General features: G+C 26.6%; 1 protein-coding gene across 3 annotated transcripts in view; it reads right to left on the bottom strand.

Annotated features, from left to right (window-relative positions):
- The window catches only part of LOC142321787 (C-Maf-inducing protein-like), a 284,140-nt gene that overhangs the window by 27,990 nt on the left and 238,111 nt on the right, over window positions 1-18,039 (bottom strand). For all 3 annotated transcript variants that reach the window (XM_075360174.1, XM_075360175.1, XM_075360176.1), the window contains exons 5-6: window positions 5,579-5,650; window positions 1,940-2,029 (exon numbers count right to left, since the gene is read on the bottom strand). In XM_075360174.1, the coding sequence (XP_075216289.1) occupies window positions 1,940-2,029; window positions 5,579-5,650 (162 nt within the window). The remainder of the gene's footprint in view (window positions 1-1,939; window positions 2,030-5,578; window positions 5,651-18,039) is intronic.

The raw sequence follows: 18,039 nt of genomic DNA, 5'->3' as shown, positions 1-18,039 counted from the left end.
AGTTTTTAATAATAAATAAAATTATTTATTTATTTTTTTTTTTTAACTGAAGTGATAATTTGGTAAATGCATGACTTGATATCAACAATAATTTTATTATATCTAAACTGCAATTTCAAAGACTTCCACTATTGAATGGACACATTGTACTATTAATACATTGTTTCCTACAAAAATGATTAAATGCATTTGTAGTTTTACACTATCTGGCCCAATCTTTTCCGTAGCTAAAATTCCTATAAGTATCTCAGCCAAGTGAGAAGAATGATTACTGAGAAGAATTACTTTCACTGAGAAGAATTACTTTCACTGAGAAGAATGATGTTATTTTTCAGCCAGTCTCTATGATCAACTGAGTGAAAGTGCCCAATACAGTGCTTTATTTTGGTGAGCTTGTATGTTGATATTCAATAGTATATTTACATCAGTGAAGAAGGTAACAGGAAATCATAACACTTTACTCTGGAGAACATTTTTACCAGGATACAAGTTTCCCTGATAATAAGCCCATTATGGGATGCTTGATATTCATGAATATAGCTATCCAATTTCCATAAGTGACTGATGTCAGAAAAACAGGTCACCTATAATCTGTAGCACTAAACATACATAAATCTGGATGATTTGAGCATCTATAATAAATTTTCAGTAACATTAAGGATTCTATCAACAACTACATAATGTTTTTAAATATATAATTTTATGAAATATTAAATTAAATATCCAAAATTATTTACTGTTTTTCTTAGAACAACAAATAATATTATAATTCTATAAGTATGTCTAAATTCATTTTCTTGAATCCAAAATTATCTTAAAAAAAGGAATACAGTAACCTTTAATTTAATTTAATGCAAATTACCAACTTTATTATATGTGATATATTTATTTTGTATGACGATTTTTTTTATAAATTCAATTCTAAAATAAAAAACTAATTTTAAAATGGAATAATTTAAAAAACAATTTAATTTAATGCTGAGTGTATGCTAGTAAAACTGATAATTTCAGGGAACCAATAACAGGAATAATACTGATTTGGTGATAACTGGAAAGAAAAATTTGCCACCCAGCTTCTTAACAACCAGTATTATTCTGGCAAAATTAACTGTTCAATGCGCCAGTTGGTTACTGATATAACTTATGTTATAACTGTAATAATTATAGACAACATAATCATAAATCATAAATAATTCCAGAAAATGAAAAAAATCATTCTCGAGAGTAATCATCTCTTGGTGGGCTAATTAAGGAAAGTGAACAATGAAGTGATTTCTCATTGTGCTTCATTGTATAAAGTATGTGCACACCAAGCCCATCAAAATTTAGGTGATATTCTGCTCTATAAATGACACCTTTAAACATTATTTCACCACAGGAAGTGATTGTATAATGGACTGTATAATATCCTCAAAGAAAGCAACTCTTATTCAGCCTTTTGTACCTCAGATGCTTAATAAGAATTACAAACATAATAAAAAATGGGATGAATAATATTTCCAACAACTAGATTTAGTCACTCATCTGTCAGCAATATAGAGGGAAAGTAAACATAAAATAAGGGAAAGTAAATGATAAACTAAAATTCTGAGTAATGGATAATAAAAAGTGATGAATTCTTATCATTCATTCTAAATTGAATACACATTTATTTGTTTTTAAATATATCAACTTCTTGAAATTTTTTTTTTAATATCTATAGATATTGTCATATTCTTCCATTTTGTATTACATACACACTAGTAAAGCTAGTAGAAACCTAGTATGTACTTATCTGAACACATTTATTGATTTCTGTAATAAAGAGACAAATGATGTTAATAATTACAAATTTCTTTGTGGTAAAAAATGATGAAATAAACCATGCATTTATATATATATATATATATATATATATATATACATATGTGTGTAATGAGAATGATTTTGAGAGTTTTACCTGATCTAATAGCTTTGATACCATTTCAATAGGCACATGAAAAACACATTCATCTTGTAAAGGTGTAGATGTAGTAATATCCACAAGGTTCTACAAAATAAAATATTAATATTCACTCACAATTTAATAAATAATCAACTTTTACAAGTACTTAACAGTAATTAGTATTAATCACTAAATAAAAAGTAGTTAAATCAATAATTTAATTATTTTAATCAGAATATTTTTTTTTTTTTTATTTTATTTCTCCAAACAATTGATTTATTACAAACAGTAATAAGTAAATAAAAAAAATTATCAACGAGCATGATAATATATGTTTAATTTTTTAAAAACAGATATTATAAAAACGAAACAAATAATAAAATTAGATGTTAATAATATTAAACACTTCATACATTAAGAAATACAAGGATGAAATTTAAAAAAACTGAAATAAAAAAAAATTTATTATAGCTGGAGTGATTAATAAACTCATTTACTGGCATCAGTCAACATATTATTAATTTATATTTCAATTAAAACTTGTTTTTATGCCCTATTATGACATACACTCTTAAAAAAGAATTAGAAAATTAAAATCATATTATAGATGATACAAAATAGCACAGAAATACTTTGGGGGCTGATCTGAGATAATAATATAAATAAAAATAATTTTCTAAGTAAAATATATTGAGAAACACTTTTTTACAAGTTATAATTACCAAAATATTTTGCTCAAATAAAAAGAAGCAATACTAAAATTCTTGGGACCAAAGTTAATTAGAAAATTTATTGATTTTCTTAAGTTGTTTTATTTGAATAATTAAAGCAGTTTCCAAACTGTAGCAGTTTCTGAGAAAATTATAGAATACCCCAAAAATTAATCAAAAAATATATATATTTTTTGAATTTACCATAAATTATCTTCATTAAACTGCCAATAAACAAAGATTTCTAACAGAATTTGAAAATTATTTCTGAGAAGATTAATCAAAATAAAGATAACAGAAAACAATATAATTTTCAAAAATTCAGAAATATTTTCTGTTAAACAAATGTGAAGTAGAAAAGATGATAACCTATTTTCAAAATTGTTTAATTAGTCAATAGTTAATAACTATTAATAGTTAACAGTTTAAAAACTATTCAATTAACAATATATTTATATAGGGAGAGGTCTAAAAAGCATCATCAACTGATGGAGTTAGAGAAAGTTTTTCTTTCAGCTTACCATTGCTAATTATCTTAATTAATATTTAACAGGTAATTCAAAATTTAAAAATAAATTTATCATTTGATTGATTAGGGCCAAGGAAAAATATATTTCATATGTTTATGATACCTATTCTTGGTTTTAACTTAAAGTGCTATGTTAGCTATTATTAATAATCTTCAAAATTATAACTAAAACAATGTGTTTACTAAAGCAATGTGTTGGCTACCACATACAGTCCCACAAACTTATTTTTGGTAAGGAATAAATAATGATGTAATTGTTTATTCTATGTTCTACAATTTAATTTCTTAATTTATTTGATAATAAATAATAATAATAATAATAATATTTTATAATGTTATATACATAAAATTCCAGTTAATTTCCAGGATCACATTTATTATATATGGTACTTTATCATTATCTTTCAATTTCTAGGATTCTACTTCCTGAAATATTGAAGAATTATAATTATAAAATATAATTTTAGAATTATTTGGTTTTAAGGATGTAATTAACTTTGCACTTATGATATCAAGAATGAAAAAATAATTCAACAGTAGATACAAAATCATATATCACCAGGAGATGGAAGAACATGGCTCCTTAAAAGGAGCCATGTTCTAGAGCTAGATTTATCCAGTATCTTAATTACTTTATAAATATTTTTCTGTTAGAATATTATATTTATGCTATTCAACAAGCATAAATGCCCTTTTGTTTCCTCTAAATCCTTTGTTCTCAAAGTGGGCGATAACATCCCCTTGTGGGCACTGGAGACCTTCAAGGGGGGTAGTAGGAAGGCCCACTGAAAATTGGGGATGTTCCGGCAATCTAGGAAGGTGATGGCTGATTAAAAAAAAGGCAAAAATTATGTTTTCCTGATATTTGTAAGTTTCAACTCAGAAATAGGATATCCCATGTTTAAAAATAATAAATGCAATTGTTGTTTTTAAGAGCGCATCTTAAAAACAACAGTTGCAATTATTATTTATAAGAGATGGTAAATTTAAAAATTTTGGAGGTGCTAGAAATTTTTTGATTCTCAATGTAGGTGAAAATGTTTGAGAATAGATATGAGAATGCATAGATATAACTAACCCAGAAGTAAATTTAACAATCTTAAAAAAATAAGATGTTGCTTATGATTATCAGAAACGAAGGAGGTCTTCACCATAAAATTTACACAATCTATCAGATAAGATAATATAATCTCTAGATTCAATTTCTATACTCTTTATGATGATCCGTAAGTTATAACCCAAATTTAATTCGTATAATTATTATGAATTATATCATAAATTATATTTTATAATTCATAAAATAATTCTGAAGAGGCCATGGTTGTTCCCATCAGATCAACTAACTATTTGAACAATTTATTGTGTTTCCTTTTACTATATTATGTGATATTAGTGTTAGAAATTGCTCGTTGTTGTAAAGATTTTAAACAGATATGTAATTATAAAGTAAAAATATGTATTACTAGACCTGCAATTAGATGGTTGAAAGAACATACACTGGAAGTTACTGTTACAAATATGTGTTTAGAGAGACAAAGAATTATTAAATAATCTTAAATAATATTAATATTAATAATAATATTAAGTAATCTAAATAATAAAATATTAATAGTCCTAAAGCATTTAAGCTGACTGTTAAGAAATAGTATAAGAGTTTATAATTTTTTGACAATTAACTTTCAGTGAGACATAAATCACTTTATTTTTGTTTTTATTGTTAATTATTTCATTTTATTATCTTTTAAATAGTTCCCTTATTGTTATTCTATTTGTTTTTATAAATAATATAATATTTAATCTATTACTTATTAGAAACTAGATGTCTGCAGCTGTAATAACAAAGAAACTGTTGATGTTATTAGACTGTAACTAGTACAAACTAGATTCCAACTCATTCCCCAAGTTTTTCTTTGATGCGGAGTACATAATGATGTAATTGTTTAGTATGTTCTACAGTTTAATTTGGTAAAATTAAAAATAATAATTTTATAATGTGTATGTACGTACATAAAATTCCATTTATCAACAATTTCAGTAAATTAGATAACTGGTATATTATCACAATATTGCCCTGAATTAAAAATTAAAATTCATTTGCTGAAATTACAATACATCATCCATCCTTGTTTAGAAAATAAGGTTAGCAATTTTTTTGTATTTCTGTTTATTTGCATGTACCAAACAAGCTAGATAAATGAATTTCCACAATATGATAATTTATTACTCAAGATTTCATTAATACAACTTATTAGGAATATTTAATAAGAATTAATAATTTTCTATATATATATATATATTATATACACACGCATGTGTGCGCACATACAAATTCAAGAAACTGAATAACTTGAAAAGAATATATTTATTTATATTTTTAATATATTTATTATAAATATTTTATAAAAAGTAACTCACTTTTAATTCTTTCAAAATCACTTCAGGCCGTGAGGAACTTTTCAAAATATTTCTGCATTTGAAAACATTTTTCTGGAACAAAAAAAAACAAAAATTACAGACTATATTTTACTTTTTTGTCAGAGAAAGAGCCAACAAAGAGCATGCCAGCTCTTATAACTTTCCCAGCTTCATCAGAAAAGCTGGCTACTGAGTTCTTTCAAATGCAAAATCTATGACTAATAAGTTTCAGCTTATATACAAAGTTCTGTTCTTGGGGAAATTTGAAATTTGAATAAAATATACCCATGTAATAACATAGGTATATATTACATGGGTATAATACCCATGTAATAACATGGGTATATTTTATTCTAATTTCATGATTTTCTGAGAAGGAAAGGAAGTAGTAACTAACGTTTTTACTATTTACACTGATTTTTAAAGATACTTCACAGTTAATAAAAAAGTGACAATTATACTAAAACCTTTATTTTGATTACAGTTTGAAATGACAGATAGCAGCAACAAATGAAATTAAAAAAGGAGGGTGAAGAGCCAACCATCTCTTTCATATTTTTGACCATATATGAAAAAAGCAAAAAAGAAGTTTTTGATCTCACCCTTTAATTTAGGGTCTGTTGAAACACAACATGAACCTAAACAATATACGCCTTCTAAGATATACTGAATTATGTAAAAACATTATTCTATTCACTGATAAAATTTTGAGAAATGTGACCCATGAGGTCTGTTTCTTTCTTTCTCCTTGCCCAATTGTGTTCAAAATTAAGCGGGATGAATATCCCATTTACAGAAATCATCATTAGAAATTTCAACCAGATTGGTTCATTCAGGCTATAGATATCAACCCACCGGGTTGGTCTAGTGGTGAATGCGTCTTCACAAATCAGCTGATTTGGAAGTAGAGAGTTCCAGCATTCAAGTCCTAGTAAAGCCAGTTACTTTTCCAGAGATTTGAATACTAGATCGTGGATACCAGTGTACTTTGGTGGTTGGGTTTCAATTAACCACATATCTCAGGAATGGTAACAATACTGTACAATACTACACTTCATTTACACTAATACATATCATCCTCATTCATCTGAAGTATTATCTGAACAGTAGTTATCGGAGGCTAAACAAGTAAAAGAAAGAAAGACTATAGATATCAAGTAAAAAATAGGTCAACATGTGTACTAACATACATACTTCTGTAATTTTTCAATACTAAAATTATGGTTTTAGTTAAAGGGGATCATGAAACGAAAAGACATGGAAAAACTGACCCAATTAGCATACTTTCTCTTATATAATATACTGAATATACATATATATATATATATGTATAGCTGGGTAAGTAAAAGTTATAGCATTACCTTTAATAAAGAATTTAAGTCTTAAATGTTTAAATTATTTTGTTAATAAGTAGATAAGAAATTCATATTATTATAAAATACCTTCTTTTATAATAAAGGATATGACATTATAAAAGATAATGTTAAGATAATGTTAATTATTTAAAACTTTCAGTACTCTTAAAAATAAAATTTAATTTTTGTTTCTAATTTTATACTTAAAGCAATTGTTAAAATTTAATAATAAATAAGTCTAGAAAATTGTATCCTAACAGCAAAATATAAATTACTTGTAAAAATAAATTCTCATTTACTTAGTGCTTATTATTTTTTCTTCTTTTCTCTACGTTAAGTGCTTTTCCAGAGATCTTGTTTCATCAGAGCTTATGAAAGTATAAATACTGGATTAAAAAGATAGTTAAAAAATAGAAACATAGAGGAATGTGGAAATTTTTTTTAATATATATATATATATCAATGATTATAGTCCAACATACCTGTCTACACTTACACTTTTTAAAATATTTATTTACATTAATTTATTTAATGCAATATTTATACTTCCTGCATTCTGATAAGCAAATACCTTTGAAAAAGTGACATAAAGTCAAAGTAGAATAGAGGTGCCTAATCAAACTTTTTTTTTTTCTTAAAATTTAAACTATTTCAAAATCAGTCATAAAGTAGATTTAATCCTAAAAAATATTTGTTGCAATTCTATTCTGCTATTATAAAAGTTAAATAACAACAATCAGGATTTTTTTAAATGAAAAAATGAGAAAATCAGTTTCCCAAACTTAAATTAACACAAACAATTATTAAAAATGTTTATTTTTTTTAAATTTCTTAACTCTATATAATTTATACTTTGAAATAAGATGTACATCATTGTGTAATTTATGTGTTATAATGGCTTTTCAATGTTATGACTCAGAATAGCTAATCTATTAACACCTAGACTTTCCCTAAAAGCCTGGCCAATATTGTTCAAAGCCTGGTCAAACCAGTATTTTTTTTTTGGATTAATTTTTTTTTACTTTTTTTTATTGATAATTAATTCATCATGTAAGCTCAAAGTTTCTGCTCAGGATTATAAAAAATGCCACTCCTGACCAGGATTTGAAAAAGGGGCCTTTGAATGAAAGACTGAGACCTTATCACTTTTTCATCTCTGTGATAAAATCTCTGCTACCAATCTCTATTAATAGCCTTATTTACATCCTGGCCTAGCAATCTGTAAATTTTAAAAGTTACCAATACATTATTATATTAATAAGGGTCTCAGCTATCTACAGTTCCCTAAATTAAGAAAGTTACATCAGATATCTGAAGACTTCAAGAATAGTACAAACCAATTAATTTAGAATGTTTAACATAAACTCCAACATATAAATAAAAAAGAGCTTTCAAAAAATGATTAATATATTGTTTAAATAGTATTAGTAGTTATTATAATATTAATGGCAAATCTCATTCCAGCTTGGTGGAGTCACTTATTTTAATCAGGAAGGTACTGAGTTCAGACCTCAGTTCAGGCATGACATTTTCCATGTGTTAAAAAATGTCACACTGAATTCCTATGAATAAGCTAAAAACTTAAATTTTGGATTAAAAGTATAATTAAAACAAAACATGAAATAGATTATTGTAAAAGAAATAAGAAAAAATGAAAGAAGGTGTTCTGAAATAAACTAACAATAAGTCATATTTTATGATAACATATTAAATATACACAATATAATACTAACATATAAGCAATGAAACTAAACATAAAGCTATATTTCATAAATTATTTGAACTTCAAAGAATAAGTTATGATGAAAGTAATTAGGCAACATAAATGAAGAAACAAGGATGTAGGTAATTTATGAATTACCGAAACACACATCCTTGTTTCTTCATAAATAATTCAATTCTCAGTATATGAAATACGTTGCAGTATAACAGATAAAAACATGTACAATATAATTGTTTTTATATAATTTACCAAGTAAATCAGCAATAATTTTAAATATATATAAAATATATTCCCCTTGCAAAATAGCTATAAAATAAAACAAAAATAAAATAATGAATACAAGAATTAAAAAAGAAATATGAACATATGAGTAGATTTGTAAATTGTTTAATATATGTATTATTACACTTAAGTGATTGTTTATTTCTTCAAATGTTTAAATTAATGACATATACATAAATATGTATGTATATACTGTGCATCAGATGAAAATATGTTATGTTATCACATGTTATCACTGAAATAATAATAAATAAAAAAACAAAAAACGCATATTAAGAACTGAAGATCTAATCAAGAAATGAAAGAGTGAGAACTTTGTTAGGTCACTTTTGATAACTGAAAAAAAACTACTTTACACTCTATAAATTTTGATATATTGCAGCTGGTGTCAAACTGTAGGTGATTTTATTTTACTTTATTTTATTAAATTTTTTTTTTAAGTTACAGATAGACTTACAAAAGAAAAAATACTGCATCCTAACAAAGAACACTGTTCTCAAGAAATGAAAAAGGTTCGAAACCAACTTCTTAATTTGAAAGAAACAATAATGAGAATAATTGTTAAAACATAAAGAATTTTACTAAACATGAGGTAAGGCTGTTTGGAATATAGCTAACTGTTTATTTATTAATTTTTTACTAACTTGTTAATGGAAAAATATTTTTAACAGATTGATTTCAGATAATTTATTATTTTATTATTATACTATTAAAAATAAATTCAATTATAAAAAAATAATGATGACAAATGAATAAAATATATCTTAAAATTATGTATGCGATATTGTAATTTTTTATTTATAAATTTATTGTGATAATAATAGTTGATTACTGAATTTTTTTTAATTTCATGTGGGAGAAATTTTCAACGGGGTCACTAGAATTTCCTCCATAGAAAAAATAATCAAAATTGGAGCATTTCATAAGAATTAGGCCTTAAACATACAGAATCAATAATCAATTATTCGTAAAGCAAATATAAATTATTTTCATTAAAAATAAAAAATTTGTAACATTATTTTTCAGCATAGCGCTCTTGCTTTTCATCATACTTCTTCAATCACAGCACAAGCTTTACGATAGTTATTATTTCAAACAATTTTTTTGGTTGAGTAATAAGTGACGCATGCATTACTTCCGTCAGTTCTTGTTCACAAATCAATCAATGGCCTCTTAATGTTTCTTTAAGTGTATCAAAAATATGATAATCTGAAAGAGTAAAAACAAGCGTATATGAAGAGTTAACCTCAAACTTGAGTTTCTGCAGGGTTTCAACTGTGAGCAGCAGTATGTGGATGGAGATTGTCATGCAACAAAATAACCCCTTTCAATAGTTTTAGTCAGAGTTTCTTCGAATTGTAGGGTTCAACTGCTCAATAAGTATCTCACTATAATGAGCACTGTATTATGAGAAGCTTCTGATATCCCCTTTAAGAAAGGCTTTCAGATTCTGAGCCTTTGAATCCTAAAATATTATTAACACAATTTTCTTCCTGACAGTTGACTTTTGAACTTTTCCTGGTAGGCAATCGTGGAATGTTTATATTACATACTATACCACTTTCTCGTTGACTTGAGATGGTAGATCCATATTTCATTACTGATGATGACTCTATTCAAGAAAGCATCAACACTGAACCAAATTGTCATAACATTCATGGTCATAACAAACCAAATTTTGTGTATTTGTTTGAATAGCCAGAACTGTGAGTTGTTTTGGGAATCACCTGGCACAAATTTTATTAGAGTTACATCTATTGTGGAATTTCATAGGCAAAACCATACCATATAATTCATAGTCCATTTGCCACTTCATCAACAATCATTCATCTATCTTTCAGAACCATGACACACGCCCTCAATGTTGTCATCTGTGGGCTGACATCTAATTTTTTTTCACTAATAATATTTGTACAATTTTTTAATTTTTCAAACTATCATAGTCACTTTATTGTGGTCTCTAAACACTGTTCCCTTATTGTGCTGAAAATCTTTGATAGATTTTGATCCTAAAAACATTTTAAAACAGAAAACAGCAAAAAAACAAAAAATTTGATGTGGACACCACATGACTTCCTTGTACGTCTATTAAATTACATTTATTAAGTTACATTTTTGCTGCACTCCATTTAAATTTATTTCATTTTAAAGTGAGATACGATCCTCTAGTTCTTTAATATAAGTGGACAGTTACACAATTGCTAAAATATTAGTTTTTATAACATCATATATTTCTACAATTAATCATTCAACAATTTTACCTGAAATATTAGGTTAGAGTAAAAGTCCCTTGATTACTCTTTAAATTAATTGTTTATCAAAAAATCCAATAATAAAAACTGATTATTCTACACCGCAAGGTCAAAATTAATATCTGTAACCAATATATAGGAGTTCACTGAACGGAATAGTTTAATTATTATTAACTTTTATTTATATGACACACCAGAAATCTGAAACTTTTGTTAACCAGCAAGTCACGAATATTCGAATAATACTGATCTGGAATAGTATATTATGTAACAACAGTTGTAAGAAGCATATTATACACAAGTGAAAAAATTCTCAATAATCACTTTAAATTGAATACAATTCAAAAATATATTTTATTTTTTTGTCAAATAATTAAACAAAATGATTTTTTTAAAAATAAATATACAATTTTTATAAGAATTTGCTAAGAAAATCCAAAAATAATATGATTCTGAATTATAACTTTCAATTAATATTACATAATCAGATGTTTTACCAACTCTATTACATATGAGTATATGAGATGTTCCTGTTAAATTACAATACACATTTTTAAAAGTACGTAAAATTATATTTCATTAATAACTTCTGATTTTTTTCATGCTTTTTCATTCTATTGTTATTATTGAATAGTCATTGTTTGTACATTTTTTTTACAATCACAGGTTAATAATTATTAATAAATCAATATATTTAATTTTAAAAAAAAATTATTAAAAAAAAATAAATTAAAAAAAAGTTAAAAAAATAAAAAAGGAGATGAAATCTGGTTCGAACAAATGTGCCTACCCCTTACAGATCAAAATATTTCATTATTTAAATTTCATTTGGCTATAACTCTGGAACCAATGAAAATAAGTATCAGTTATGATAATCATTAAAAGCTCTCAGTGAGGGCTTATTACTGAAAAGAAAAAGTCCAAAATCCATTTTTTTTTTTATTTTGGGCTTTTTTGAACACTTTTGGTTCAGTTGATTGCAATCAAAAAGGGAGGTGCACAACTAGATGTTACCCTAAATCCATAATTTCAACATCCTACAGCTAATCGTTTTTGAGTTATGCGAGATAAATACCTACGTATGTACATACATACATACGTACCTACGTACAGATGTCACGCCAAAACTAAAAATGGATTCAGGGATGGTCAGACTTGATACTTCCATTGAAATTTGAAAACTACAAAATTTTTCACGATCACAATACTTCCTTTACTTTATACAAGGAAGTAAAAATGGATTACAGAATGCTGTTCTTCATGTTCATTCTTCATGTTCTTCAAGTGGAAAGTGGAATGGCCATGATCAACGTTATGGCTTTGACCAATAAAACCGACTTATTAACTTCAAATATACAGAAAAGTATTAAATCGGATAAAACTATAGTATCTACATCTGCAAAAACAACAATGCTGCTAGCAGAAATACAAATTTAAATACATTGTAGATTAATTGTTGACTCATTCTCATATAAAAAAAAAATATAAATGGACTGAACTGAAAAAATATTTTTTAAATTGGTTAATAGTATATTTTCAGTAGAACCTGATTGAGATCCACCAATTATTACCAGTTATTTGTTTTGCAATTTTAAATTACAATGGGCATTAACTGAAAAAATGCACTGATGTAAATATTTTTGAAAATGATGGGAATTGCGATCAGGAATTTTGAAAAAATTCACTGAAAAAAATTTGGAAAAAATAATAAATTACATTTAAGTGTGTTTTTTCTTAATTAGATGAAATAACAATGTATATTAAAAATTAAGTTTTATCAGCACGTAGAACAGTTTAATGCACTTCAGAATTTGCTTCTAATTTGTGGTAATTTCTTAATTTCAATACATCTTCCACATCATATTTTTCATATAAAAATGATTTATTTTATTGTGATCTCTTTATTTTATTGTGAGCCTTTTTTTACTCAATATTTAGTCCAACTATCTCATTAATCACAGATCCCTTAATAGTGGTTTACTAGTTTTACTTTACTTTTACAACAATCTATTATTACTTCCTTTGTTTCTAGTTAATCTTAAGAACTTTTCATATAGTACTCTACTAAAATAGTTTTTAACACTCTTCTGTAACACAACATTTCAAAACATTTTGTTCTTACTTTTCCTGGTTTTCTTTATGTTATGATTCTGTGGTATAAATCACTACATTCCACTAAAATACACTAATATTTATGAAAATTTATTTTTAACTATTTACTGTATTTACTCACACAATGGCAACAACAGGCTGACACTCAGTAACTTATTTTTAAAATAGATACATTTTGTAGCAAATGAAAATGATATGCTTGACCAGAATTTCAACCCAGAATCTCTGGAAAATGCCTCTGCAATACCAATCCTGCACAGAGATCATAAAATTAATGATTTTATTATCAATGGAACTCTGCATGGTTGGATTGTGCTAGTTTGCTTTTTGATGTCTTCTTTATTTCATCCAGCTTTAATAATTTTACTGCTGATTTAAAAAAAAAAGCATAAAGCTACTGATATTTTAGATATTCGTATTTTAATATTTAATTTGTAAGATATAAAAATGAGCTATCAAATCATTATCTGGCTCCCATAAGTATGAGTCGTGTAGACCTATATTTAAAAACATTAAATTTTCTATATGTTTATATTTACATATATTAAATCTTTGCCAAAAGAAATGGTCACCTACTCTTAAAAAATAACAATATCTATCTTTACCAAACCAGATAAGAGAACTGTTTTCATACAACCCTACGCAATACTTCAGTGTACAAGAAAGGGCCTTATTAAGCATCTGTCACTGTTTTTAATAAATTACAAAACCATTTGAAAAATTTTCCCACAATTTATTTGTAATATAATTAAAAGATTTTCTTTTATGAAAATAATATTCTATTGATGAATTTTTAAATACTAACTGAAAGCAAATAAAAACATGATTTGTTTGAATCCTGTTCAATATGTTCAGTACATATATATGAGTTCAAAATTATTTTCAATACCGGCATCTGAACTGTGAATTATTTTACACTTAATGTATTTAAATTAACATTATTTCATGTGTTTTAATTAAAATAATAATATATAGATTTTAAAAACACTATTTTTTTCTTATAATTTGTTTTTATATTTATTTTATATTGATGTGATATCAGAAATGTATTTTCATATACTGATCAGAATAACAATTTATGTATTTAGTATTCTCTTCCCAGTCACATTTTGTAACCTCTGTTGTATGTTTACTTACTTTGAAGTTAAATTTCATCTTTACCAGTCGATAGATTATTTCTTTTAATATATTGCTGCTTTCAACCAAAACAATATTAAGTAAAATACATTTATGTAAATTAATAAAATATTGCTCAATTTATAGATAAAATTATATCTCAATCAGAAAAATTGAGCATATTTTTAAGTACTTACTGTATACAAGTACTGTATTTGGTATGTATACAATACTTTTCATCCATCCTCAGACGCAAAAATCTAAGTGTGTTAGATCAGGTGATCTTCGTGGCCAGGAATGTGGACCTCCATGAACGATCCATTTCTCAGGGAAAATGATGATTTAAGTGAGTGGAAATGGCACAAGAGAAGTGGGGAGGTGTGCCATCATGCTGGAAGTATACTTTGTGTCTCAGTGCTAGAGGAACACCTTCAAGCAGCTGCAGCAATTCTTCTTGAAGAAAGTGCAAGTAGACTTCAGTATTTAAGTGGCCAGGTAATATGAACAGTCCAAACAGTTGACTGTGAAGAAGGCCACACCATACACTGACATTAAATCGGTGTTGATAATTACCTTCCACCGTTTCATAAGAATTTACTTCTGCCCATGTATGCTCATTGCATACATGTTGTTGACACCATCTCAAGTGAAATTTGCCTTGTTGGTAAACAAACAATACTTGTAGAGTTGTTGATTTGTATTCCACCGGTTGCAGAACTCCAAGCAAACTATCTCCTGGGTGTAGATTTTGAACTGGCTGTTTATGATAAGGATAAAATTCTTTTAAGAGTCCTCCAAACCATCGAATGTGAAACTCCGATCTGCTTAGAAAGACATCATATACTGACACCTGGACAGCACTAAACTGCATTGGTAATAATTTCATCAATAACAGTGTCGTGTTGGGCAGATCAATAGTAGCTGGTACGAATACTAGGTGAACCTATTTCCCAAAGATTGTAAAAATCACACTATTTGTTTTGGGATCTAGAATCCTGCAATTTGGAAAATGCATTTCATATTTTACTTCAGCAGCTGTAGTACTACCATAACACACACTCCAAATGAATACCACATCAACATATTCTCTGTTGTAAATAAATACAACATTACTTCAATGGAAAACTGATCACGTTCAAACTGTGGGACCTATTTTATTCAACTTTTCAGGTCAAAAACCATAACAAATCATTAATTTTGCTCTTTGATTAACATTCAAAAAATTTCATTACAACCTCATTTCACCGGGTAGCTGAAATCTGAGCGAAATTTTTCACTAGCCTTTAACTCCCAAAAGAAGCACTTCAGTACAAATGTTTACATGAACCTTTTCCATTATTTTCACAGTTATGAAAGTCCCGGGAGAAATTCGTGTTACACTGTGCGTGTGTGTGTGTGTATATATATATATATATATATATATATATATATATATATATATGGAGCAATGATGGTGTTCAATTTTGAACAAATTTAAAAAAAGGAAATGGGTAGACATCGTAATTTTTTATGTTTTACATTTTTGTTTAGTAATTGCATAAAATTGAACTTTAGTACGATGAAAGTACTTTCCAAAGTAGTCAATCAAATTTAGAGGTGGGGGATATTAAATCTTATTTCTGAACAGTTTTCTATCATACCGTGAAAACCCATTTCGCAATAAAAAAATTTGAAATTTTGCAAAAATATTTTCCACCATTTTACTAAGAATTTGATTATTTTCTCAATTATACTTCTAATACTGTACAATTCTAAAAATAGAAAACTCTACTTTTAAAGGTTTGTACAATTCTAAAAGCTGGAAAGGTTATGCAACCCTTTCATGAATTTTTAAAAATAAAACTGATAAAAAAGTTCAATTAAAGCAAAAAGGATTACTTTTCAACTTATCATTAAATATCTTCTTTTGGAGTTTTTTTAGCCTCTGGAATCAGAGTCATTGCTTCAGAGGATGCTTAGGTATCCTCAGAGGTAAAAATAAAATATCTACACTCACTAGTCATATTATTCACCACCATATTTTTCAAGATCTGGCAAATGATAGTTTATTTTAAAAATTCAAACATAGAAAACCCAAAATGTCATCCGAAGATTAAACAATTTTATCTAAAGTTAATTGAATATACTTTTTTTGTAATAAATACTTTAAATTTTGGGATACATAACGCGATAAAAATATTTAATAATCACAGTATCTTCAAATGCAGTATTTTTTTAAAGTAAGTGATACATGGGAATCAGATATTTGATGCGACAAAGCGACAGCATGGAAATGGATAATAAATATAGAGAAGAAAATTACTGAATTTAAAAAAAAAATGAAAAAGAGAAAAGCTAGAAGAAAAAATCTCTTTCAGCAAGCCAGAAGTAGATTTCACCGGTTCTAAGTAGGGAATAAAAAAGATTTCCACCTTAAAGTTAAGGAAAAACTTCAAATTTACTCAATATGATAATGGTTGCATGTGAAAAAAGTTTCACATGTTTAGCACATGATAACCCCCATTTTCTTACATTCCACCAAAATTTTGATCATCCCTTGCTGTAAGGGGTTTGTCATATCAAAAATTGTTTCAGACAAAAGTTTTAGGTATCATTTAGAGGACTAACAACCATTTTAAACTAATTCGATGCTGTGGTTGTTAAGAGAGGTATGGATTTTATCTTTGAAACCCCATTTTTTCCACCCCTTGGGCCAATAGTTGGTGATATCAAAAACTTAGATACGTTTTAGGCCCTTATCCAAAGAATAGTAGGAACTTTAAACGAATTCGATATTTTTAAAATATTTTTAAGATATTTTTCAAAAAAGCCCTCCCATATCCATCCCCATAGTTTGATTTTTACCATTAACGAACACGATCGAGATTTTTGATCGTCATATTTTATGTATCAATTTGAAAGTGATTGGCGCAAAAATACGGCAGTTATCGTCTCCACAAGAAAGTGAAATATATATATATATGAACATTAGAAGTGACGGTGATTTTGGGGTCTGGGAGATGTGAAACACGAAGAAATGTCGAAATTTTCCAGAAGTCGAATCATGGTACCCATTACAAAAAATATCTTTCTTATGAATTTACCTAAAACTGTAGAAGAACTAGACTGTGACCCAGAAACATAACAAAAATAAATAATTTTTTTATGTCTAAATATTGGAAATTTTACAGTTTTCACACCAAAGACATTTTTTCTGGAACTAATATAAAAATTTATTAATTTAAAAAAAAATTTTGTGGCAACGAGCAATGAAGATAAAATTCAGAAGTAATGAAAATCTTTTAATTAAATGTTTTTAAAAATTCATTTCAATGTTTAGATTTTTATTCAATCCATTTTTTTAAATTAATAATAAGAATACTTAACCTCTATTTCAAGTTGTAACTAAAGATATAGAAAAACCTAAAAAAGACTTCAAATTGTATGTTTTCGTACTGTATAAGTAAATGATACCTTTACGTTGAGTGAAATAGAATTTGTTAGTTTTACATTAGAAAAAAAATAGAATTTCTATTGTAGCATTTCTGTAATATTTATAAGATGTAACAAAAGGACGTTAACTTAAGTAGAGAAGTCTGTGTTGTATTCATAAGTATTATTCAAAGAACATAATAAAACATA

Source organism: Lycorma delicatula, chromosome 3, assembly GCF_047948215.1.
Source record: "Lycorma delicatula isolate Av1 chromosome 3, ASM4794821v1, whole genome shotgun sequence".
In the NCBI taxonomy this organism is placed as follows: domain Eukaryota; kingdom Metazoa; phylum Arthropoda; class Insecta; order Hemiptera; family Fulgoridae; genus Lycorma; species Lycorma delicatula.
The sequence above is the reverse complement of the archived record's forward strand: the minus strand, read 5'-3'. Positions and strand labels throughout refer to the sequence as shown.